Below are 23,699 nucleotides of genomic sequence, written 5' to 3' on the forward strand. Positions count from 1 at the left end.
CTGTATGCATGTAGTAGTGTACAGACATTCATGTAGGCAAAACATCCATATACATAAAATAAAACTAAAGGTAAAAAGTACTTAGGCTAACTGGAGTCTTTTTAAAGGGCAAAGTATGGAAGGTGCAGAGTTAGGATGATGAGGAGAAAGTGAGTGGGTGGGATAATGATGAAAAGTAGAGGATGAGTGGGGGGCATAAGGTGATAGGAGAAGGGATGCAGGACAGGGTTGGGGTGGAGGGCTGTGGGAAAACTACATACCTCTGGGCTTAGGCTTGGTGGTCTTGGTGGTTGCAAGTCCTTTCTTAGGTCAGGATCTTTATGTCAGGAGGGGGAAGTATTGGTCCTGACCGAGGGAATGAATCGTTTTGCTTTTGATGAGCCAGGCTGTAGTTGCTAAATGAGAGGTCTTGTTAAGTTTATTGGGGAGACTTGGGCATCTGCAGACCTTCGCAAAGGGACTCTGGCCCGATTTGACGAAGGGGCAGTAAAGGGAAGGGGTAAGAGAGGCCCAGGGCCCATGAAGGATGTACTTGACTGAAGCCTCTAGAACCCAGGCCGGGAGGGGATGGGCATCGATCTCCAGGGCAACCGGAACGCCCAGTAGTTTCCATGGCAACAGTAGCCGGGTGAGGTTTTTCTGAAGGGGCTGCTTTGGATCTGGTTAGGACCTTAGTTGAACTGTGTAAGCCGTGCATAGGAGTGGGAGGAACATGGTGTGAGAGGAACCTGGTTTTGTGAGTTTCTGGAAGGTTCCTGTACCATTCTGGCGTTCACTGGAAGCTGTGAGGATCTGAGAGGTCACCCGGGATCTGTGGTTAGGGTGAGACCCAAGCTCTCAAGTAGGTAGCCCAGCAGGGTTAAGTTAGAGGCCAATAAAACTGGGCAGGGCGGGCTTTGCTGCGAGGGACCAATCGAATGGGGCGCGGGGCGGAGCGCCAGGCGAGCGTCACGCCGAGGACGCCGCGGGGCCTGCTTATCGCCGGTTCCGCGCAGCCCGGAGTCGCCCAGGCCTGAACTCCTACCCAGGTCCCGGTCCCGACCCCGGGCCCGCGAGGACGCCGGAGGCCACCCCCCGGGGGTGGGGAGCGGAGCCGCGGGTCAGCTCTGCGAGCGTCCCGTGCTGGCCTGGCCGGCCCCGCCCCCGCCCCGGGCCATGGCCCAGCCCTTGTCCCGGCCCCTTATCCTATCCCAATCTCAGCCTTGGCCTCCGGCCACGCCCTCGCCCCGCTTCCCAAACCTGCCCCGGCCCAGGCCCACGTCCCAGCGAATGCCCAGGTCCAGGTCTCCGCTCCAACCCCAGTCCCTGCCTCTGGCTTGGCCGCTGTCTGCGCCTCGGCCCGTGTTCCAGCCCTTGTCACAATTCCCAGCCCAGCATCTAACCCTGTCCCATTCTCAGCGTTTGCTTAAGCCCCTCGCCCAGCACCAGCCCTTGCTCTCGCCCCCATCACACCCACTCCTCCCATCACATCTTCTGCCCTTGTTTGAGCCCCAGTGCTCAGTCCAACGCAACCCAGTATCTCAGCCTTTGCCCCCATCTCTTTGTGTGCCCAAGTCTCTTCCACTGGCTCCCCGCCTCTCTCATACTCTGCCCCTCTCCCAGCCTCGACTCAGGTCTGGGCTCCTCCAGCTGCCTTCAGCCCTATTGCTGCTGTTGCTGTTTTCTGTCCTTGGTCCAGGGGCTGGTGAGTGCAGAAACAGATTGAGAAAAGGATGGGGTTCCAGGGAGGGGTGGCTTGGAAAGAGTCAGGAGAGGTGGGACTTGGGAGACTAGGTCACTGGGGGAAGAAGTGGTAGGGAGGGGGAGAGAAGGGCCAGCTTCAAGTGGTGTTGCTCAGCTAGTTCAGCAGGTGGCTGTAGTCCCCAAAGAGGTCTGGGAGTTCTCATTTCTTGGTGTGGATCCTGACCCCTTGGGTCTGGCTTTCGATGGGAAGTCTTGGGGGCTTCGCACCTTCTGCAAAGTTTTGTGGAGATAACATAGTCCTGTAGAACACAAGCTTTGATTCTCACCCTAGACGTGGCCTAAACCTTTGAGATACCAAGCACACGTTGTAAAAGGGTTAAAAAAAAAAAAGAAAGAAAGAAAGAAAGAAAGGAAGGAAGGAAGGAAGAAAGAAAGAAAACACTTTTGGAGACAATATGCTGCATTGCATAGATGGATGTGGGTTAGTTGCCATTGTAATGAGCTTTCTTCTTGTGCTGGGTCTTTTCCCAAGCAAGTGTCACTGGACTACAGATAATGCTTGATACTTTTAAAGCATGGCTGAGCCTCAGCAGCATTCTACAGATGGGGAAACCGAGGCTCAGCGAGGGAGTAAATTGTTCAAATTGTATCGTGTATAAATGGCAACAGTAAGGCTAGAAAAAAAAGGTTTCCTAGTTCCTACGACATTCTGGTTGATTCCTTCCCCTCTTCCTCCTCCCTCTGACTACATTCCAGGCCCAAGTACTCCTCCATTGGCCCAAAGTGTAATCTCTTTTCTCCCTAGTCTGTCTGCAGGGAGGCTTAATTCATAAACTGCTTTTCATTTGTCAGGTGTCAACCTATATCCATCTTTAGTCTAAGAAGTCATTTGGTTGGGAGGGGGTGGCTCAGCTTCTTAATGGCTGGAATGAGGGAAGCAGCGAGGGCCCTAGCCTAAGGGCAGAGAGGGTCTTCTCATGAAGTGGCTAGTGTTGATGGCCTCAGCCCCAAGCCACCTTTGCTGAGTGGCACTCTAGAGAGGACAGAGATGAGCTCAACAGTCTTTGGCAATAACAGCTGTGGGTGGAGGTGGGTTTCATTGATCTCAGTGGTACAGCTTCTGTGTACAGCTTGAGATCAATGCCTTCCAAAGGTTGCAGTCCTGCAGAGATGTGTGGGCACTGTGTAGCCGTGTGTATAGTAGGCATCTGTGGGAATGGTGTGTGTGCAGCATGGGGTCGTGCTGACATGTTGGTGACATGTATTTTATCTGAGCTGATGTGTGAGGGTGAGGGGACTTGTGGTATGGCACACACACTCTTCATCTTATGAACAGATCACTGAAGGAAGGACCCTGAGTGGAGGAGTAGACAGCCGCTGTTGACGACAGTGCAGGACGGGCACTCACAGAAGCAATCAAGAGTTTTGGTTTTGATGAGGGGACTTTGCACACACACACATAGGTGGTGGAAAACCACCTTCGTGTTATTGTTGAAGGGACATCAGGACAAGTTCGTTTAGACTTGGATGAGGTCTTGATCATGCTCTTTTCTGGGACATGGTTCTGGTAGGCCCTGTTCAAATCTCAAATCAAAGTGTGAGGAGATTAGGGCTGTTTCCCAAAGGTCCACTCTGCCTCCAAACTCCTTCCAAGTTCCTCTCAAAGCTCCAAGCTGCTACTTACTCCTTTTCCTACAAGCACAGCCTGTCACACCCCACCACCCCCGTAGCCACTGGTTTTCTTGAGGTTGGCTTAGGCAGTTCCCCTGATTCTCCAGGCCAAGCAAGCTCTTTTCTTTGTGCTGGCCTGGTGCTAACTTTAAGAGGAGCAATCCTTCCCTAACCCCAGCAGAGGGCACTCCAGAGCTCTTGATTCCTGTAACAATAGTATTCAAGGCTGTTCAGTTTTGGGCCTCCAGGAAGCAGAGCTCCTAGGAAGCTGTCTTCTCCATTATTTAGTCCCGCTGCAGTTCATGTGCCTTGGATACACTGCCTGAGTGCAGTTCTGAACTCGCTAGGTTGCTGGGCAGTGCTCAGCTTGCAAGCTGGCAGTTTTTCTTGTTGAAATTGGTCATGTGGTTGGCACAGGAGAGCCTAGTCCTTTGGTGCTGTCACGGCCTTTAAGCCATTCTGGCCAGTGCCTTCTACTTGTATAAGGCAGTGTAGTGTGGCCAACCTACCCTTCTTCAGCAGCCACCTTTTTCCTGATGCCCCATGTCTCTGTTACTTAAAATACCTCATTTTGGGGGTCACGACTCGCATCTCTAGAGATAGGGATCATCAGATTAGGTAAGCCCAATGGGTATTTCTCGCGTGTCTGGAATCTCCTCTTCAGAATCCCGCCTCCAACCTCTATGGTACCTTGGAGATGATAGAGTTTCCCCAGCTTTCCACCTGTCCAGGAACACATTCCCGGGCTTCTTTGAAACTGTTTTGAAATGGAGGGGGAGGGGGTGTAGTGAGAGGACATTAGAGCATTTTTATATGGGGGCACTGCATTTGGGAGCTACCCACTCCTATCATCTGAGCTATGAATTACCTTCACTGCTATAACACTCCTGTTTATAATGTGCTTGTCTGGTTAGGGCCTATGGCTTTCCAGCCCACTCTGGCTCTGCTCATGACAACTGTGATCAGGGATCTGAGCATTTGGGTAGAGATACCCACCTCCTCCCCAGCCTGGTCTAATCCAAATTTTCCCAAGTGATTTAGGGTACCACTGAGTTACCAAGTGACTGCCTTCCAGGACCTCCTCCTGGGAGAACACCCTGGCCTCTCATTTTGACCCTAGAGGGTCTGGTCACTCTCCTTATTCGGTCACTGCCGTGGTGGCCTGCCAGCTCCTGTTCTTGACTCTGCCACCCAAGCAGCTCCTTGCAGCCCCACCACACCTTCCCCTCCCATCTTCTGCCCTGGGCTCATATACAGACGGCTCTTGTGAAGCTTCTGAGAATTTTTACTGCCCCTAACCGCTGGGGAAAAGAGAAGGGCAGAAAACAAACAAGTTACACAGTTCTGTGCTGACTCTCAAGCCCCACAGGTGGAGTTCTAGCTTGCTCAGTGGCTTAAGAGCCTATGCCAACACACACACACACACACACACACACACACACACACACACACACTTGCACACCCTGTTTTGTTAGGCTTGGTGAGAGGAGAATTAATACCTCCTAAGTGAGTGAGTATGAAGTCATTGGAAAGGCCCAGTTTAAATCCTCAGTTTTCCATTTTTGCGATATGAACTTTTTAACAAATCAGATGCTGGCTAGGGTAGCATAAGCCCAGCTCCTAGCTGGTGGGGTGTGCTTGTTGACTTGGTACTATTGGTGGGAAACACGGGCTTTGCCTGCTACGGAATGGAAATGCCTGCCCGTGTTCCTCCTGCTGACTACTTGTGCATCCTAGGAGGCCTTTTCCTGACCGATTATTCCACCTGCTCGCCCCGCAAGCTCAGCCCGTTTCGCTCCTTTGCCAGCACCGAGCTCTTCCACTTCCATGTTCCTGAGGACACATTCCTGGCTGTTTGGAACCTCATCATCTTCAAAGAGCAGGGAGGGACCTTTGGGGACCACTGCCCAGATCAAAGTGTGACTGTGTAAGTGTTTGCCTACCCTTCTGTAACCCATTTTCCAACTCTAGTTACTTTCCAAGCTGAAGTATGACTTTTTGAGGTCAAAACATTGCCTCCTGACCCTGAACCTTGACCCTTGTCCAGGTTGAAGTCTTACTGGGGGCCATAACCTCTGTCACCTGACCACTTGTAACTGCTGACCTATTGTCCCATATGAACTTGACCATTTTGTGGTATATGTCAGTATAGGGAGCCTGTTTGTTTACTGTGATGAATGGTAGCTCTTTTTTAACCACTATTTCCTAATTCCTACCTCACCGTCTGCTTTTCTCTCTTCCTAACTCTTGTCCCCAGGTATTTCCGCTCCGGAGCGCCTCCTGTCATCAATCCCCTGCACACACACTTCCCAGCAGACACTGCTGTGCCTGGGGTTTTCTCACTCACCCTCAGCTGGACACTGCCCAACAGAACCTCGGGCATCTTTAATGTCAGCAGCCCCTTACCTGGGGACTGGTTCTTGGCTGCCCACCTTCCCCAAGCCCATGGTCACATCTCTGTCAAGGTGGGTTGATGCTGCCTGGGACAGGAGGGGTCATATCTTCTCCTCCATCCCTGCCCTGTTGAGTGCACACTGGCGTCATAGCCTTGTTACCAGAATGAGCAACAGCACCAGAATGGCTGGGGTGGGGCACAGTATAGGCCAGGAGGCTGTCCTGTGGGATGGCCTGTAGTAGGGAACTGGGGCATAGGGATTCCAGATAGGTTGAAGAGAAACTGCAGGGTCTGGGATGAGGAGCTGTAACTGGGCATTTGTATCCGTTCCTATCAGAGGGCACTAAGGTTAGTAAAAGTGGCCATAGGCTGTCTGGGCCCCATAGAATCTGCTACACAAACTGAGGGCCAGTGTAATCTGCTGGACAAACCCAGCTTTTAATTTTGGTTGATAATAGCCCTGAAACATTTCTCAGGCCACCTCCTTGTCTCTAGCCCATGCATCATGGTTTCAGGCCTCTCTTTTGCCCTTAAGAAGGTTTTTCCTAATAAGGGAGGCTTTGAATAGCTGATGCCCTTTGTCATTCTGAAGGGCAGGGTCAAAGGTCAGGATGCTTCTTTACTTTGGAATGAAAGAAGATACCACAATGTTTTCCTGCCACTCTGGTGTGTTAGACATGTTGGGAATGAGGAACTAGGTAGGTTTCCTAATGCAGGAGAAGGAAGATGTGATGAGTTGGCCACTGTTAGTCCAGTAGCCATGTGTGTAGTGACAGAGCATGAACAGATGAGGGTTTATAGAGAGTTATAAAGTAGGTAGAGGTATTTGGCTATTGAGGGTTAAGAGGGACAGATATTCCCAACCAGTGAAAATTGCCTCTAAATTGGCAAAATGTCTAGATCTGTCTGGACCGAGTTTTTGTGAAGTTCCAGAGGGCTGTGGAACCCCATAGTGAGAGCGTGCTGGGAGCTCATCTGGAAGAGTCTCTGGACTCTTGACTCATGTTGAAATAAGGATTTTCCTTCTAGGAAGAACATCTTCATTGACCTTTGGCAGAATCTCAGAGAGCCTGCCTCTTAACCCAGCTGTGAGCTTGCCGAAAGCCCACTGGCTCTCAACCTTCCTAATGCAGACCCTTTAACACAGTTCCTCCTGTTGTGGTGGCCCCCAATCATACAGTTATTTCATATGCAGGGTTTCGGATAAGTGACCCCGGTGGGGGTTGCAGCTCACAGGTTGAGAACCACAGAGGCTTCTTCCTGGGCTGGAGCCTAGCCCCTGTTCTAGGAGTCTTCCTTTCTAAGTGAGCAGGGAGTACATGGGGCCTAGATGGTGTGTGGGATTGTGGAGCCGAGACCTGGACAGGAATGACTGGGATTGCTTGGGGATAGCACTACAGAGCAAGGGTTCTCAGAGCCTAATGTGTGATTCAAAGTATGTGCCTGTACCACTGGGGAGTGAGGAAACAGCCAGGCCCGGCATACATGTTCTGCCTAGAGAGAATTTTCAGTCTCGTTGAGACTTGGTACTGCAACTGGAGGCCTCAATAGCCATGCTTCCAGCAGTGTGGTGGGACCAGGGAGAAAGGGCACAGTCCTTCCATCGCTGGAGGCTGCAGGTCTGAGCATTCTTCAGACATGCCAGTTCTAGAGATTGGTTCTTTTAAAGTGTTGATTACCTTATCGAATCTTAATATGGGCCTCTAAGGATTCGTGTGCTCCCTGGCCCTGGCTAGTTTCCCAGACTTGAACCTACTGGTTTACTGTCTAGAACTTTCTGCATTCCCAACTTGTATCCTCTTGTATCATGGTTCTTCTGTAATGTGTGGCAGACACAGGCAGTGGTATGGCTTAGGGATAACCCTGGTTGGGGCAGGAAGGATCCCAGGGAGATAAGGCTACTGTTTCTAAGGCCCTCCTGGACTTTGGGGATGAGCTTAGACCTCCCTGTAACCCATTGCCCTTCAGCTGCTTTGCACTCGGCTTTGGGTGCTGGGTTGGGTGCCGGGAACACTGAGGTAAACATGACATATGTTGGTGAGATGTGAAAGTGCTTTAAAAAGACAAAGAAGAGATGGCTAACTCAGGTTGGTAACATGGAGGAGGTGGTGTTCAGAGACTGGGCAGTGAGGCCTCAGTGGGAGGAGACAGGGAAGTATCTCAGCCAGTGGGAGAAGCATTCATCATAGCTCAGGACTGAGGGGGTGGAAGGGTGGGCAGAGGTTCAGACCAAGGAGGGCCTAGAAGTTTAACTGTATCCTGGGAGTGACAGGGCCTGGAAAGGATGCCCTTCTCTAGGCCAGATGCTCTCCTGAACCATGTGTTCACAGCACGGAGCTGGCATGTGGTGGGCTTGGCAAGTTTTTGTTACTTTTCTTTCACCTTCTCAAACTCCTACTGTCCTAAGCTGATCTAATGAATGACTCCTCCTCTTCTGTCCCCTTCTTCCCGTCAGTCTCCTCATCTGCCTTGTCCCCGCCTCTCTTCTTGTTGTCTTCCGTGTCTTAGCAACTGTTTATCCTAAGGCTCCCATTTACCAGCATGCCTGGGATGGCTGGCTTTGGGACTGTGGATGTCAGCTAGCACCTAATAGCTCATTAGCTCATAATGAGAATGTTCTCCCAAATATCATGGTATGGGTCTTGAAGACTTTCCCTTTCCAGTCTAGGATTTGTGTGCAAGTAAAATCAGGTAAAATAATGAAAACAACCAGATAGAAAGCATAGCAGCAGAAGCTTAGAAGGCAGACCACTGACGAGGACCCAGTGTTACCACGGGTGGGTCGCAGTAGGTGATTGCTGCTAACAGTGCCTCCTCTGCTTTCTCTCCCCTCTAAGTTATTTTATTTATATTTCAAATAGGTGGCATATGCACCTGGTACAGCCTTTGAAAGGCACCAAAGGCCCACAGTGAAAAGTAAGTCTTCCTTCCCTTCTGTTGGTTTTGAGTGTCTCTCCCTGTAGGGAACTAGTATCCAGATCTCAACTACTTCTGTATGCTGTTCTTTCCTTCTCGATCCCTCTCACCTTAGCAGTTATGACTCCTGGCTCCGTTGTTCTCCTGCTTTTCCTGACCACTGTCCATCCTCTGCTTTGCACTAAGCTTTTTCTTTTGGGTCACCAACCAGCTCCCAAATCATGACACAGAGACTTATTATTAGTTTTGAATGCTCGGCCTAGCTTAGACTCATTTCTGGCCAGCTCTTCTAACTCAAGTTAACCCGTTTCTCTTTCTCTATCCTTTTGCCTTGGGGCTTATTACTGTTCTTCCTTCTGTATATCTTACTTTATTCCTTCTCATGTCTGCCTGGCTTCTCTCCCTGGGCATTGCCCTCATTCTCTCCTTCTTTTCTTACCTTTTATTCTCTCTAGATTCTTCTTCCTATTTATTTTCTCCACATTCTAGTCCTGACTATCTATTGGATCTCTTCTGCCTAGCTATTGGTCATTAAGCTTTTTATTAGACCAATCAGGTGTCTTAGGCAGGCAAAGTGAAACAAATTCAACACATCTTTACGTCATTAAACACAACCCTTATATCATTAAACAAATGCAGTATAAACAAATATAACATATGTTTATGCAGTTAAAATAATATTCCTCAGCATAAACAAATGTAACACATATTTGCCTAGTTAAACAATATTCCACAATGCTTTTTTTTCCCCTGACTTCTCTGCTCGGCATTTGTGTGTGTGTGTGTGTGTGTGTGTGTGTATCTATGTGTATGTGTGCAAGCACTGTTGTGACCTGAGACTTGGTCCCAGGAGAACTCATTTTTGTTTTTTCATTCTGGTTTGGTGCCTATGCACAGTTGTTTTGAATACCATCTATGAGTTGATGTGATGCCTCCTAAGGGTGGACAGCTAGTCTTGTATTCTGTGAATCTCAAACTTTATATTGATCAGCTGTCTTGACACTTTCAATTGCTTCTAAGAACAGTCTCAATCTTAATATGTACAAAGCAAAGCAAAGTCCCAAACTCTTGGATTCCTGCCTCATTCCCAGGCATGGCCTCATCCTACTGGTTGTCTTCTTCCCAGTAAATAGTTCTGCTACCCAGGACCCAGGAGTGCTCAAGACTCAAATGTCTCATCTTGTCTTCCTTTCCTCTTACTTCCCTGTGACCAATTAGCACATCTTCACTAGTGTTCACAGTGACCTCCTAAATGTCACTCCACTTCCTCTTCTGCCCCCTGCAGTCTATCCTGCCGGCATCCACTTCCATCCACATTGATTGGTATTGACTGAGGACAGGAGAGCTGTGCTGAATACTGAGGAAGCCAGTGTCTGGAGTATCTTCAGTCTGCAAGCCTGTCTTAGTGAGGGTTTCCGTTGCTGCGATAGAACACCATGACCAAAAGCAGTGTGGGGAGGAAAGGGTTTCTTTCAGCTTGCAGCTCTCAGGTCAAACTTCTTTGCTGAGGGGAGGCAGGGCAGGAACTCAAATGGGAAGGAATCTGGAGGTGCAGGAGCTGATGCAGAGGTCATGGAGGAGCACTGCTTGCTGGCTGGCTTTCCCTGGCTTGCTCCCCTGCTTTCTTATAGAATTCAGGGTCACCAGCCCAGTGGTGGCCCCACCCACAGTGAACCGGACCCTCCCACACTAATCATCAATCAAGAAAATGCACCGCCGACTTGCCTACAGGCCAGTCTGGGGGTCATTTTATCAATTGGGCATGATGACTCATATCTGTAATCGTGTCTGAGAGGCTGAGGTAGGAGGATTGGCATGAGTTGTAACCAGACAGGACTGCAAGGTGAGTCAAGGCTAAACCACAGACTTAGACCCTGCATCCTCTCTAAAGAACCAAAAAGAAGAGACATTCCCATGCTCCACACAATGCAGGGTGTTTCCATAATCCAGAGTCCTCCTGCCAGGCCCCCTCTGCCTTCCTTGGTCTCTGCTTCATGTTGAAGAAGAGACTGGATGTTGAGGGAACACAACCAGAGCACACATGTGTCTTGTTCCTTTCCTGAAACCAACAACAAAAAAATGGAGCAGTGTTTCTTTGCCTAGACCGTGAGGCAGGGAGATGGGCGCATCCTGAGCACAAGCTTGTGGTGATCCCTGCGTTCATGGACATCCTCTGAAGTGTTTGTCAGAGTATTTCTCATCCATAGGGCTCTACATCAGAAGTGAGGGATGTCTGCTTTGGATGTCAGAGACGGAAAATTCTGGACAATTAGGTCACTTAAAGAACTCTCTCTTGACCCCCATCCTTCAACTTGACAGCTGTTTTGCTCTCAGCACCTCAGATGTGGCAGGTCGCATGCTGAGCATTGAGAACGAAACCGTGAGGTGGGGCAGAAAAGCACAAGCACAGGGCAGCTGCCTGTCCTGACCTCCCCACAGCACTGTGGACTTAGCCCAAAGTCTGACGTTGGCAGACTCGGTCCATGGCATAAAACATAGTGGAATGTCAGGGCCTGGGTCTTTCCCCTCGAACAAGACTTTGGAGGCACATCGGGTCAGAGTAGCCACCAAAGCAAGCCCATAGTCTCTAGTTTATTGGGCCAACAAAAGGTCTTTATCTAGAAGGCTAGAGAAGCCTCATTCAGAGACCCTTATGGCCCTAACTGATAGGTTTGTAGGGCGTAGAAGATGTAGCTGCTGTGGAAGGAGAGCTGTGATATTGAAGGGATGGGGTGCTGGGAGGGTGGTCTCAGTAAAATGGGACAGATGGGTTTGGGAGTTTGTACAGTACAAGAGAAGCCTTTGGGAGTGTGATGGTTGTCCTTCAATGTCCAAAGAAACTGTCGGAGGCTTCAGGTCAGGTCAGAATAGTTGTGAGGGGATAGATTTTGGCTTCATAAAGGTCAGTGCTGTCTGCAGCTGGGCGGATTCATGTGTTTGGCAAACATTCATGGCAAGCTGTGCACACCACATTAGGCCTGTCAGGAGGGCCAAGTCCTGTTCTCAAGTTCCAAACAGTCTGGAGGTTGCTTGGGCAGTAGTAAGTAGTCTTTACTGGCGTGATGGAGCAGGGTCAGACAGGCACACATCAGAAGGGCAACCTGGGGAACAGGAACAATGAAAGGTTCAGACTAGTAGTGGTGGTGGGAGGTTGGACTAGAAGCCTAGATGGAGCTTTCCAACCCCTCTAGCACAGCCAGGGTTCAGTCGTGGAATGGCGTGGTGGTTTGCTGTTACAGTGGTGTATGTGGGGGGGGGGGGGGAATGTCCTGTCTAGGAATGTTGCAAGAGGAGTGTGTGGGTTGGGATAAAGTGCAAGCAGAGACACATTATCAGTTGGGTCTGAACTTGAGTCCCTAAACTTCATTCAGTGTTGAGAACTTGAAGACCCAGATAGGACAAAGGTGATCAGAAATGACTGCCCTGAGAGCTGAGGGGATGGCTCAGTGGGTAAAGCATTTGCTTTATAAGCATGAGCACACGAGTTCAGGTCCCCAGAACCCACATTGAATTAAGCTGGACAAGTAGCACACGTCTGGAGCCTCAGTGCTTCTATGGCAAGATGGTGGTGGGCCAGCCAGCCTGGCTTATACAGCTGCTAACAAGAAGAGGCCTCCCTCAAGCAAGGTGGGAGAAGTTCAGATTTAGAGACTAGAGTGGGAGCCCTGGGAACCAAAGGCTAATGGGCTTTTTCACGACCCCCCCCCCGCCAGGTTATATAGCCTTCCGCTTTGGTAGCATCCCCACTGTCTCTCCTGCCGTCCCTTATGTTTCAGGGTCTCCAGGATGAGTGTCAGTACCTCCTTCAGCCGCAGCTGATTGTCCGGCGTTTACTGGATGTGGCTGTACTGGTTCCTGGCCGTCCCTCAGAGCAAACCCTCTCCCCCCACAATCGTTCAGCCTTGTATAAGTAAGTATACACTCCAGACCTGGCCCTGCCCCCCTCCCTGGTCTTACACAGGGCAGTCTTGCTTCCCCTCGGGCCAAAGTAACCCAGGGTGGGTCCCATCCCAGTCTGCTCGTCCCTTGCACAGGGAGGGAGACTTGGCCAGGCCATTGTTCCTGTGTCTTTTACCACCATCCGTTCCCTTTCTTCCTCTTGTTTCCCTCCTCATGTTTCTCTTCCCTCTCTGTCTTTTCTTGCTCCCAACCTGTCCTCTGTCCAGGGTCTTTGTGCCCAGCTTCACATACAGGGTCTCTGCACAGCTGGTGTGTATAGGGGGCCGAGGGGCATCTGTCTGCCCCCTGACACTGCGCCTACGTCCCAAGGCCCCACCCCTACACAACTCAAGCTCTGTGGCCTGTGGAGGTGCCTCAGTATGCCAGCTGGAGTTGGCCCTGCCCCCCTGGGGGCACTGGGTCTATGTGCGTGTGGAGATGCCATCTCGTGGCCCTGGCAGGATCATCCGCTTCCAGCTGTGTGTTCGGTTACAAGGTCAGAACCCCTTCATCTGCCTCAGCTCCCCAACCTGTGCAGGAATCCATGGCTGGGGGTAACATGCATGGCTGTGTTCTGAGACCCTCAGCCACATCCCTACAATATCCCCTACCCTACCCAGGTTCCTTCATACTCCTGACGTCCCATGTCTTTGGAGCTTCAGGTCATTGGGCTGCCTTCATAGTGTGGTGTCTTCATACCTGACTTGAGACAACTAAAGGCTGTCTTTTTTTTTTTTTTTTAACTTAATCTCATCTTCCTTTTCCTGGGGTGGACAGGGCTAGCCAAGACTTCAGGAACTGCTCTTGCCATAAGCTCACAAGTCATTAGGACACATTAGCTTATATGGCTTTGAGGACTGACACATTAGCTTAATTCCTTCTTCTATGACCTTGGGGAGGGACAGATGACCTTTATACTCTACAATGTTGAAAAGCTATGATGCTTTCTTTCTCTAGGCCTATCCTATTCTGGTTTACATACCTTTCTCCCCTTCGCTAACTCCTGTTGGGCCCAGTTCTGGTTTGTGGTGGGGCTCAGGGTTATGTGGACCACATGTCTCATCTTTGGTTTCTTCTGTCTCACAGAGTGTCCACAACCCAGCCTGTCCCGTGCCTTGGTCCCTGGGGCTGCCATGAATATGCCCCAGTCACTGGGCAACCAGCCACTGCCCCCAGAGCCACCATCCCTGGGGACTCCTATAGAAGGGTCTGGAGCCATAGTGCCACCGGAGCATTGCTGGCCAGTGCGCCCAACTCTACGCAATGAGCTGGATACCTTCTCTGTTCACTTCTACATCTTCTTTGGTCCCAGTGTGGCCCTTCCACCTGAGCGCCCAGCTGTGTTTGCCCTGAGGCTGTTGCCAGTGCTGGACAGTGGAGGTGTTCTTAGTCTGGAGCTCCAGCTCAATGTGGTACTTCCTGGGAGGGGGTGGTTTCCCTGTTGGGGAGTGTGAAGGGGAAAGTTGCAGGAGTGTAGGGACCCTTGTCTTCTTCAGGAAGTCTTCCTAGGTTGCTGCATTGCTCCAGTTCTAGCAGAGTTCTGGTCAACAAGCTTGTTCTGGGTGTTCTCACTGCACTGTGTCAGCAGGACTCAGAGTGGCCCAGTGTTTCTGGTTGTAGGCTGGCATCCTGTCAGGGGGCTGATCCAGTGGTAGTTCATTTCTGTAATGGGAGGCTCACCACCTTTTGAGGTCATGCAGTCTGCGTTTAGACGGCTTCTGTAGCTAGTGCCATTCCCGATAGTCTACTAAAACTGCTTTCGTGAACGTCACCCACAGATCTTTGCTATATCTAGCAAACCCATGTGTGTCCTTGTTTTTAATAGTCTTTTAGAGCAATTTTAGAATTATAGAAAAATGAACAGTAAGTAACTGCTTGCTTGGGTCTGGGAAGCTAGTTCAGTGGATAAAGGGCTTACCCTCCTAGCAAGGATCTGACTTTGACACACACCGATAATCTCAGCACTGAGGAGATGGAGACAGGGTAGTCCCTGAGCCAGCCTTGCCTATTGGTGAGTTCCAGGCCAAATGTCAGGCTGTGTTTCAAAGAGATGGTGGATAGTATTTGAGGAATAATACCTAACATTGACCTCTGGCCTCCACATATACATATATGTACCCACACACACACACACACACACACACACACACACACACACACTACAGAATCCCTTCATTAATACATAGTATCTTAATGCTGTGCATTAGTTACAATGTTATACTATTCTAACTGCCCTTCAAGGACTATATACCTAGAGTCTGCCTTTGGCTATTCCTATAACTTTTACTGAGTAATACTTGGGCATGTTGCCTTTCCTGGCCTTCCACGAAAGGAGGTGAAAACCCAGCTACATGAGACTCACTCTTGTGTTGAGGACAGGTACACAGACACAGCATTGTTTGCTGAGAATGCAGCTGGAAAAGGGCATGGTGTACACACATCACCCCAGCACAAGGAGGCAAGATCAGAACCTCAAGGTTATTCTTGGCTCCATTGTGAATTCTAAGCCAGGACAGCCTGGGTTACATGAAATGCTATCTCAGAAATATCAAAAAATGATAGTAAGGATTTAGCTGAAGTCCACGCCCTGGATGCTGCATCCCTGGAGACTGGTGAGCTGAGATGTGCTCACAAATGAGGAAACTCACTGAGGTTCCTTCTTCACTTCGGCCATTTGTAAGTCATCGGGTGCATGACTCATGTCTATGGACACACTTATTTTCCTATACTGATTAAAATGTCTCATAAGCATTTACTTTTTTAGCCTGATTTAATATATCAGGCTGCCTCTAATCTTTCTTGATGAGTTTATGGCATCCTGTCTCTACCTCGAAGACAGCCCCTTACATCCACACCTAGGGATATCTGTGTTCTTTTAGTGCCAGTCAGATTGCTACATTTAACCTCTGGCTTGAGCTACCTGCATTTCCACTTGGGGTCATTTCACCTGAGGAGTGAGTTTTCTTAACAAGCATCTTACCTTCAGCCCCAGGGCTAGGTGACTGAGAACCTTAAATTACATTTTATCCACAGCTGGTTTCTACATCTGGCATGAGGTGCCTGACTCTCCCTCCCCATAAACCAAAGGGGAGATCCAGAGTGGGGCTTGCTCTGTTGTTAGGCTTTGAGAGTCTGGTCTGGCTGTGAGGAGGATCTGATGGGTCTGACCTCCTACTCAGTAAGAGCACAGCTTTGATGGCTTGATCCCTGGAGGAGTGGGCTGACCTGGAGAACAGGGCTGTCCAGCCATAGGGAGTGGGAGAGGAGACAGGTCTGGGGTGGCCACCCCAAGGGTCTGACAGCCTCATTTGCATATTCATCCTGCTCAGAGCTCTCTGCGTCAAGAAAATGTGACAGTGTTTGGATGCCTGACTCACGAGGTACCCTTGAGCCTGGGGGATGCTGCAGTGACCTGTTCCAAAGGTGGGGAGAGAATTGGGGAATAAGGGGAGGCTGGGTTATTCCCCAGCAGGGGCTCAGCCTAGGGGTTCCCAGAAGTGGGTTCTGACTCCATGCTGACTACTTCTCTCTCCTGGGTTCTTCTTTTCCTATTTAGAGTCCCTGGCAGGGTTCCTCTTCTCAGTCAGTGTGGCATCCAGAGTGGCCAGGCTTCGCATTCCATTCCCACAGACAGGGACCTGGTTCTTGACACTCCGATCTCTTTGCGGCGTGGGACCTCGGTGAGCGAGGGCAACCGGGGGCATAGTTGGTGCTGGGTTGGGGTGGCTCTGGCCTCAAATAACCAGCAGTGTGTATGCTCGAAGGTTTGTGCGATGCCGCAATGTAACAGCTGAAGTGCGGCTGCGTACCTTCCTGTCCCCATGCGTGGATGACTGTGGGCCCTATGGCCAGTGCAAGCTGCTGCGCACCCACAACTACCTGTACGCTGCCTGCGAGTGCAAGGCTGGTGAGCGGACTGGGATGGGGAGCAGGGGTGCCCTGGGGAACTAGGTATGGGGACAGGGTGAGCACCAGTGTCTGTTGAGCCCACTGGTGCTTTCTGCCCTCCTCCACCCAATACTTTCCCCGCCTGCAGGGTGGCGGGGCTGGGGTTGCACAGACAGTGCCGATGCACTCACCTATGGATTCCAGCTGCTGTCCACGCTCCTCCTCTGCCTGAGCAACCTCATGTTTTTGCCACCTGTGGTCTTGGCCATTCGGAGCCGATATGTGCTGGAAGCTGCTGTCTACACCTTCACCATGTTCTTCTCCACGGTATGCAGTGGTACCTCTGCTTCATTGTGCTCTTACCTCAGGGTGGGGAGAGGGGCTACATTTATACCACATCCCCCCCTACACTGTGTCTTCTAGAGTAGTGTCCCCCCCCATAACGTATAGAAAGTGACTGTCAGGCACCTTGTCGGATAAATGGCCAAAGCTGCTTCCAAGTTAACAAGCGTGGGTCCAATCCCCCACACTCTGCCCACATGGAGAGTAGAAGAGATATGGTTTGAACATACTGAGTGAAATGTGGGATTGGGTCTTCACCATCTCCAGGTCTCTGCATGGAGTCTTCACTTGGACTGTGGAAGGCTCCTCTGCTCACTGGTCTCCATTGTTCTATGCCCAACTGTCACACTCTCTCTCATCTTTGTTGACATAGAGTTTTAATGTATAGACAGGGTTGTCCTAAAACTCTCCATATAGCCCAGGCTGGCATTAAACTCTTAGTCCTCCTCCCTCAAGCCTCTTGAGGTAGGATTACAGACATGTTCCATGGTTTCTGTCTGTAGCATGCTCATTTTTATAACATAAAAACATGTCCCCCCATTCAGTCACCATGACCTTCTTAATTTCCATGAAAGGTTTTGGGAAGACAGGGAAAGCTTTATATTGGGCAGTTTATCAAACATCTCTTTTAGAGTCTTGAGGAACTTTGTTCTAAGGCGTCAAGGGGAAGGGCAATATAATATAAGATCCCAGGTCAAAGGAGTATAGGAGTACATTCTGATGTTGATTTATAGGGCTTTTGTTCTGTTTTAAACAAGGTATCACTATGTAGATCTGGCTGTATAGACCAGGCTGGCCTAGAACTCAGAGATCCACTTGCCTCTGCCTCCAAGTGCTGAGATTAAAGGTGTGTACCACCACACCCAGCTAGATTTACAGTTTTTAGGTCTCCCTGTTCCCATATGGTATCTTCACAGTTCCTTCTCGGAGATTTCCAACTTCTCTATAGCCAGAAGGGTTCACAGTACAAGCAAGCCTCTCTGACAGGAAAGGCAGAAGTGTATCTCCTGTTGTGACTTAGCACCCAAATCGGCTTGCTCCCTACCAAGGTCTGGTGTCTGTGGATCTTGTCATGTCATCTGCAGGTTCTTGGCAAACTGTGACACACAATACCTGCCCGTGAGCACTGCAAAAATCTTAGATGGGTTTTGCTTCTCCATGTGTTTTGGCAAGAACAATATCACACAAGATCATATCTGTGGGATAACTCAGCGAGCAAAAGCACTCGCCACTAAGCCTAACAATCCAAGCTCAACCCCTGTGACCTACATAGAAGAAGGAGAGAATGACTGTCTCAGCTTGTCCTTTGACCTGCATATGCTTGCTGTGAAATACACACACACACACACACACACACACACACACACACACACACACAAATGTAATTAACAAAGTGAATATCACAAAAGTAAATATGTGCTACCGTGGGTCCAGATTACAGAAACTGAACTGGTAGTGTAGGGGAAAGTAGGGGGCGTATATGTCCACATGAGGGTTGCAGGGACTTCCTGGGTACTCAGCTATAGAGGAGGCAGAGAAAGGAGGCTGTAGCCATGCTACCAGATGGGACCAGTGCACCCCAGTGTAGCTGGCTCCCTCTCAGGCCTGGTCCGACAGTCTTTCTATTTTTATATTAGACTCTGTTCCTTCTTATACCAGGTGCCCATCTACTGTTGCTCACGGGACCTCCCAACAGCTGTTCTACCAGCCCACTCTTGGCCTCATGGAGATCTAAAGTGACTCAGAATTAGTAAGAACACTTTAATATAGCAGGGGCAGGAATGAGTATGTTCTCATTCCTTGCACACAAGCATCCTGTCCTGGAATATTCTAGGCCAAATGCCTCTTCATTATCTAGATATAGTGTCATATCAACCTGGAGCCTCAGTACCACATGGAGAACCCCCTCTTTTAAAAGGTTTATTGTTTTTACTTGATATGCATGAATTTTGTGCACCCCACATATGCAGTGCCCATGGAGGCCAGGAGAGGGCATTGGATCTTCTAGAATTGGAGTTACAGGAGGTTTTGAGCCACAGTGGGGCTGCTGGGAACTGACCTGGGGTCTTTTGCAAGAGCAGTCTGTGCTCTTAACTGCCAGACTCTCTCCCCAGCCTGACCCCCTCTTTCTAAAAAGAAGGCAGTGAGTGTGAGACTGAGAACGAGCTGCAGCTTTAAGGCTGCAACTGAAAGTCCTTCTCTAACTCTGTTCTTTTCCACGTGGTCAAAACAGAACTCGTATCCAGTTTTCTGCCCACAGGGTCTCTCTTGTCCTTTCTTTCTCATTCTTAGCTTAGACTTATTTCATTTCACAGACATGCCTGTCTAAGGGCTTGTTGATTAGTTTGTAGTTGACAGTACAAGGATAGTAGATGAGTGTACTCTTCCTTGTCTGAATATCTAGGACAGCTTAACTCTGGAAGTGGCATGGTGGTGCTTATCTGGGGCATAGCAGCAGTCAGCAAGCTATAATTCAGGAGTTTACAGATATAAAATATGTCCTTAAAAATAGGCCAAAAACCTAGCATTGATTCTGTATGTAGCCAAGCATTCCAGATAACGGGGCAGAAACTGACAGCCACTGGACATGTGCTGTGCATCATTGCTAATTAATTCTCATGATTGCTCTAAAATAATAGGTGGACATTTTAATTCTTATGTTCTGTAGATGAAGGGAAGTTGAATGCATTGCCCAGGGGGGGAATTGACTGTTAGAGTCTAGGTTTTTACTCAGCCTGATCCCACTTGCCTGTATCACTCCCCATGTCTCAGAGCCCTGAACATGTATCCATATAGCCAGGCTCTTCCAACAGTCCCCCACTTTTCCTTTCTTCATTTCCTCTTTCCCATTCTTTTCTTCCTCGGAGAGTGATCTCACTCTACCACTGAGCCATAGCTTGAACTTCTCGAAACTCATGAAAGATAAAAGCCAATTAGGAAATCTAACCAAATTAAAAAATAACAGACATTCCAAGACACATATCCTCACCGCTCCTCCAGTCCTATGATCAGACCCCCGAAGCCCAGACAAAGCCCCCATCCTGGAGCTGTGTACAGCCTTCCCTGGTGATTGCTGGCGTCCTGGCTTCAGGTCCACTTTCTGTGACCTCTGCTGTTCCTCAGACCATCATGAATAACGTTCAGTGGCTCTTGGTAAAATCCCATGAGTGTTCTTAGGACAAAATTGACTTTGGAAACAGAAAAGTAAGTGAGCAACGCTACGTCTCATCATATCCTGAGCACAGATTCCCAGGTCTGCATGTGTTAAAGATGTTTCCATTTCCAGATTAATGCCTGAATACCCTGTTTTGAAGCACTGGACAAACTAGTTATAGTCTAAAAATGTAGAATTCTATAATTTAGTTAATTATTCGAGAATACCTTATGTTTGCATCCAAAGTGAGGAAGTGGTCAGTACAGATTAGAATATTAGCAGAGCAAGATTGTGGTCTTAATTTTTCTTACAACTCCCCTTCCCCCAGTATAGAGGAGCTGTTAGGAGAGAGCCAGTGTCTCCCCTTAGACATGTCTTCAGTATCTGGTGATTCAGCTCTCCTTTTGTCCTGCTGATCTGTGTCTCCTTGTGAGGCAAAGGATTCATCACAGGCCCCTCCTTCTGTATGCGTCAAAGACAGGTGCAAGACATTGATTAAGCCTGGTATGTGAAATTAATCTTGGAAAGTAAACCCAGGTCAGAAACCAATGTCCGCTAGATTATTTCGTAGCTCATATTTTTACATCTAATTTTTGAAAGAGGAGAATAGCCAGATGGCCACATGTAATCCCAGCACTCAGGCTGAGGTCAGCTTGAGCTGCATGGTAGATTCTAGGCCAGCCTGAGCAACAGAGTCAGACCCTGTCTAGGATGGGCCTGGGAGAGAGATTTAGGAAACGATGTCCAATGGCTTCATATTCAAATGTTAATTCTTCATGATTTAGAAGAGGAGGGCCATGTCCCTTCACCATATGGTACCCTAGTGTGAGTGCCATGCTGTTGTCCATAGCTATAGTGCCACTCTTCATGGCTCTCCATGCTGCTTTCCAAGGCCACAGACGCTGCACTTTGCTTCCTGAGCTTCCTGCTGTCTTGCCATGGGGATGGTTAAAGTGGGTCAGTTGAGGTCAGTGAGAGTGAAGCTAGTTCAGAGCCTGAGCTGTTGAGGAAACTGGGATTTCTGGCGGGGAGGTTTGGGATCTGGGTTGCCTAAGAGGGTAGAGCCAGATAACATGGAGGCTTGAGGCGTGGATTGCTGATTTAGATTGAGTAAGCATGAGAGGGTAAGGATAGGGGCCGGCCTCAGCCGGCTGGGTCCCTGGCTGGGTACTTTCCATAGCAATCCCAGAAGCAGGGAGAGAGTGGCAAGGACCAGTGTCTGAACTGCCAGACACATTTGGCTGTAAAGCAGACCAGACCTTGCTGCCATGTTTTTTCTCAAGGATGAGTGAATTAGGGCTGGAGAGGCAGCTCTGTGGCTAGAGCATTGGCTGCTATTGTAGAGGACTGGTATTTAATTCCTAGCACCCATATAGTGGTTCACAGTTGTCTGTGACTCCAATTCCAGTGTGCACACATGTGGTGCACCGACCCACATGCAGGCAAAATACCCAGACACATACAATAAATCTTAAAAATAAGAATGAAGGAGTCAGGCATTTCCTGGCATTGCTCAGCTGTGGCCTCTGGCCTGTTTCTCTGACAGAGTAGCCCCCATAGGGTCTTCCTTTGGCTCGGCAGCCCTGGACTTGTGGCCTTAAGGCCTTTTAACACCTGTTTTTTCTTGCAGTTCTACCATGCCTGTGACCAGCCAGGCATTGTGGTTTTCTGCATCATGGACTACGACGTGCTTCAGTTCTGTGATTTCCTGGGCTCCTTAATGTCGGTTTGGGTCACCGTCATTGCCATGGCTCGTTTGCAGCCTGTGATCAAGCAGGTCAGTCCGGAGTGGGTCCTGGGAGGCAATGATAGCTAGCCTCTATTTAAAATCCACTCGTGCTTGGGGCTTTCTCAGTGCCCAACATCCTGGCCCAATGCTGGAGTCCTGTCTCTGTAGGTGTTGTATTTGCTGGGGGCTATGCTGCTGTCCATGGCTCTGCAGCTTGACCGGCATGGACTCTGGAACCTGCTTGGACCAAGCCTCTTCGCCCTTGGGATCTTGGCCACAGCCTGGGTAAGAGTGGAGAGGCCTGTGAAGGGCAAAGGAGGGGCAGGAGTGGATACAGGGTGCTGGCTATCTGGTCCCCAATTTAAGGTCATCTTGCATTCTCTTACCATCACCTGCTGTCCACAGTGGCCTCTCAGGTCACACCTAGGACTGAGGGGTAGTCTGAACTGTTTCTGGCTTGAATTATAGGGCCTCATATTCCTGAATCCCACTCTCTGCTTCCCCCAGACAGTTCGCAGCGTCCGGCGCCGGCACTGTTACCCACCAACATGGCGCCGCTGGCTCTTCTACCTGTGCCCAGGCAGCCTTATTGCAGGCAGTGCCGTCCTTCTGTATGCTTTCGTGGAGACGCGGGACAACTACTTCTACATTCATAGCATTTGGCATATGCTCATTGCTGGCAGTGTGGGCTTCTTGCTGCCTCCTCGTGCCAAGACTGACCGCCGCGTCCCGTCTGGAGCTCGGGCCCGGGGCTGCGGTTACCAGCTGTGCATCAATGAACAGGAAGAGCTGGGCCTTGTGGGCCCAGGAGGGGCCACTGTCAGCAGCATCTGCGCCAGCTGAGAGGAGCTTTGGGCCAGGCTCCTAGGGGTCATGAACCCTGCGTAGGGTTCCTCCTGGGGCTGTGGAGCCCTTCTAGGAACAAGGGACAAGTTGTGTTTCTTAAAGACACATAGTCTTTCTCAAGGATGACTGTTTTCAGGGACCAGGAGGCCTTCTCAAGACATGGAGAATTTCCTGAGAGTCTATAGTCCTCCTGTACTTATGGAGTCCTTCTTAAGGATGAGCTATGCAGGACACAGAACCCCTCAGGACCAAGGAGTACCTAGGGGTGTGGATCCCTTCCCAGGGATAGGGAGCCCTCCTACGGACAAGATACTTCCAAGGAGACAAATTTTCATCAGGAATAAATCATCAGTACAGTGGGAAAAGGAGTCATCTTGGAGAAACAAGTCACCAGATTTTCCCAGAGGCTCAGCAACACTGGCCACATCTGTGCTGTGCTGGGCAGGGGGTTGGGAGAGACAGCTGGGATGGGCTAGGCAGCTGGGGTCCTGATCTGATAGAGGTGGCGTCTGGGTTGTCTCCAATGAAGTAGGTACTAAACCTGTGCTGCCTTTTCTTCCCGCTGGGGCCAGGGTATGGGGAGATGGAGGGAAAGGGACACCGAGGAAAGGGCTAGAGTGACAGGACCTTCCTGAAGAAGATGCTGTCCGTGACTTCTGTCCTGTGGTTTGCACACTGCATCCCTCTCATCTTGTCCCCGTGTTTAATTCTAAAAACTCGCTGATGTCCATTTCTCAAGTGTTATGGATCCTAGTCTGTAGTAGTGAAGAGGGGTGTGTGCACGTGTGTGTGCGTGTGATTGCTCTGTATATACAGAGATGAATTAGTAAGACAGGCTTTCCTGTGACGCCTCCACCCACAGAGAAGGAAGCTAAGGTGCCAGGAAATTGGAGTAACAGGTACAAATTTCAAATGTATAAGGCATTGTAAGAATGGAACTACTATTTTAAGATTCCATTTTTTCCTTGCATGCCAGAAATAATCTTTTATGAGAGTTCTTACTCTGTGTGTGTGTGTGTGTGTGTGTCTGTCTGTCTGTCTGTCTGTCTGTCTGTCTGTATATAGTTGGTCTGGCCTGGATATCATGACCCTCTGAGCCCTGAAATTACAGACATGGACATCATGCCTGGCAACTG

General features: G+C 49.7%; 1 protein-coding gene across 5 annotated transcripts; it reads left to right on the top strand.

Moving 5' to 3' along the window:
• Positions 1-933: 933 nt before the first annotated feature.
• Positions 934-23,103, top strand: Tmem8b (transmembrane protein 8B). 5 transcript variants are annotated; one of them, XM_051187677.1, is made up of 13 exons: positions 934-1,684; positions 5,092-5,281; positions 5,612-5,819; positions 12,442-12,575; positions 12,832-13,100; positions 13,691-14,016; positions 15,934-16,027; positions 16,161-16,284; positions 16,369-16,511; positions 16,641-16,819; positions 21,619-21,765; positions 21,872-22,002; positions 22,229-22,520. In XM_051187677.1, the coding sequence occupies exons 1-13, from the start codon at positions 1,156-1,158 to the stop codon at positions 22,371-22,373; spliced, it is 2,619 nt and encodes an 872-aa protein (XP_051043634.1). In that variant the 5' UTR covers positions 934-1,155; the 3' UTR covers positions 22,374-22,520. The 5 variants fall into 5 exon arrangements, with proteins under 5 accessions (XP_051043634.1, XP_051043635.1, XP_051043630.1 ...); XM_051187673.1 differs by having other exon boundaries at positions 936-1,684; positions 22,225-23,103; XM_051187675.1 differs by having other exon boundaries at positions 936-1,684; positions 21,886-22,002; positions 22,229-23,103.
• Positions 23,104-23,699: the final 596 nt, after the last annotated feature.

The sequence above is a fragment of the Phodopus roborovskii genome, unplaced genomic scaffold, assembly GCF_943737965.1.
Source record: "Phodopus roborovskii unplaced genomic scaffold, PHOROB, whole genome shotgun sequence".
NCBI lineage: Eukaryota > Metazoa > Chordata > Mammalia > Rodentia > Cricetidae > Phodopus > Phodopus roborovskii.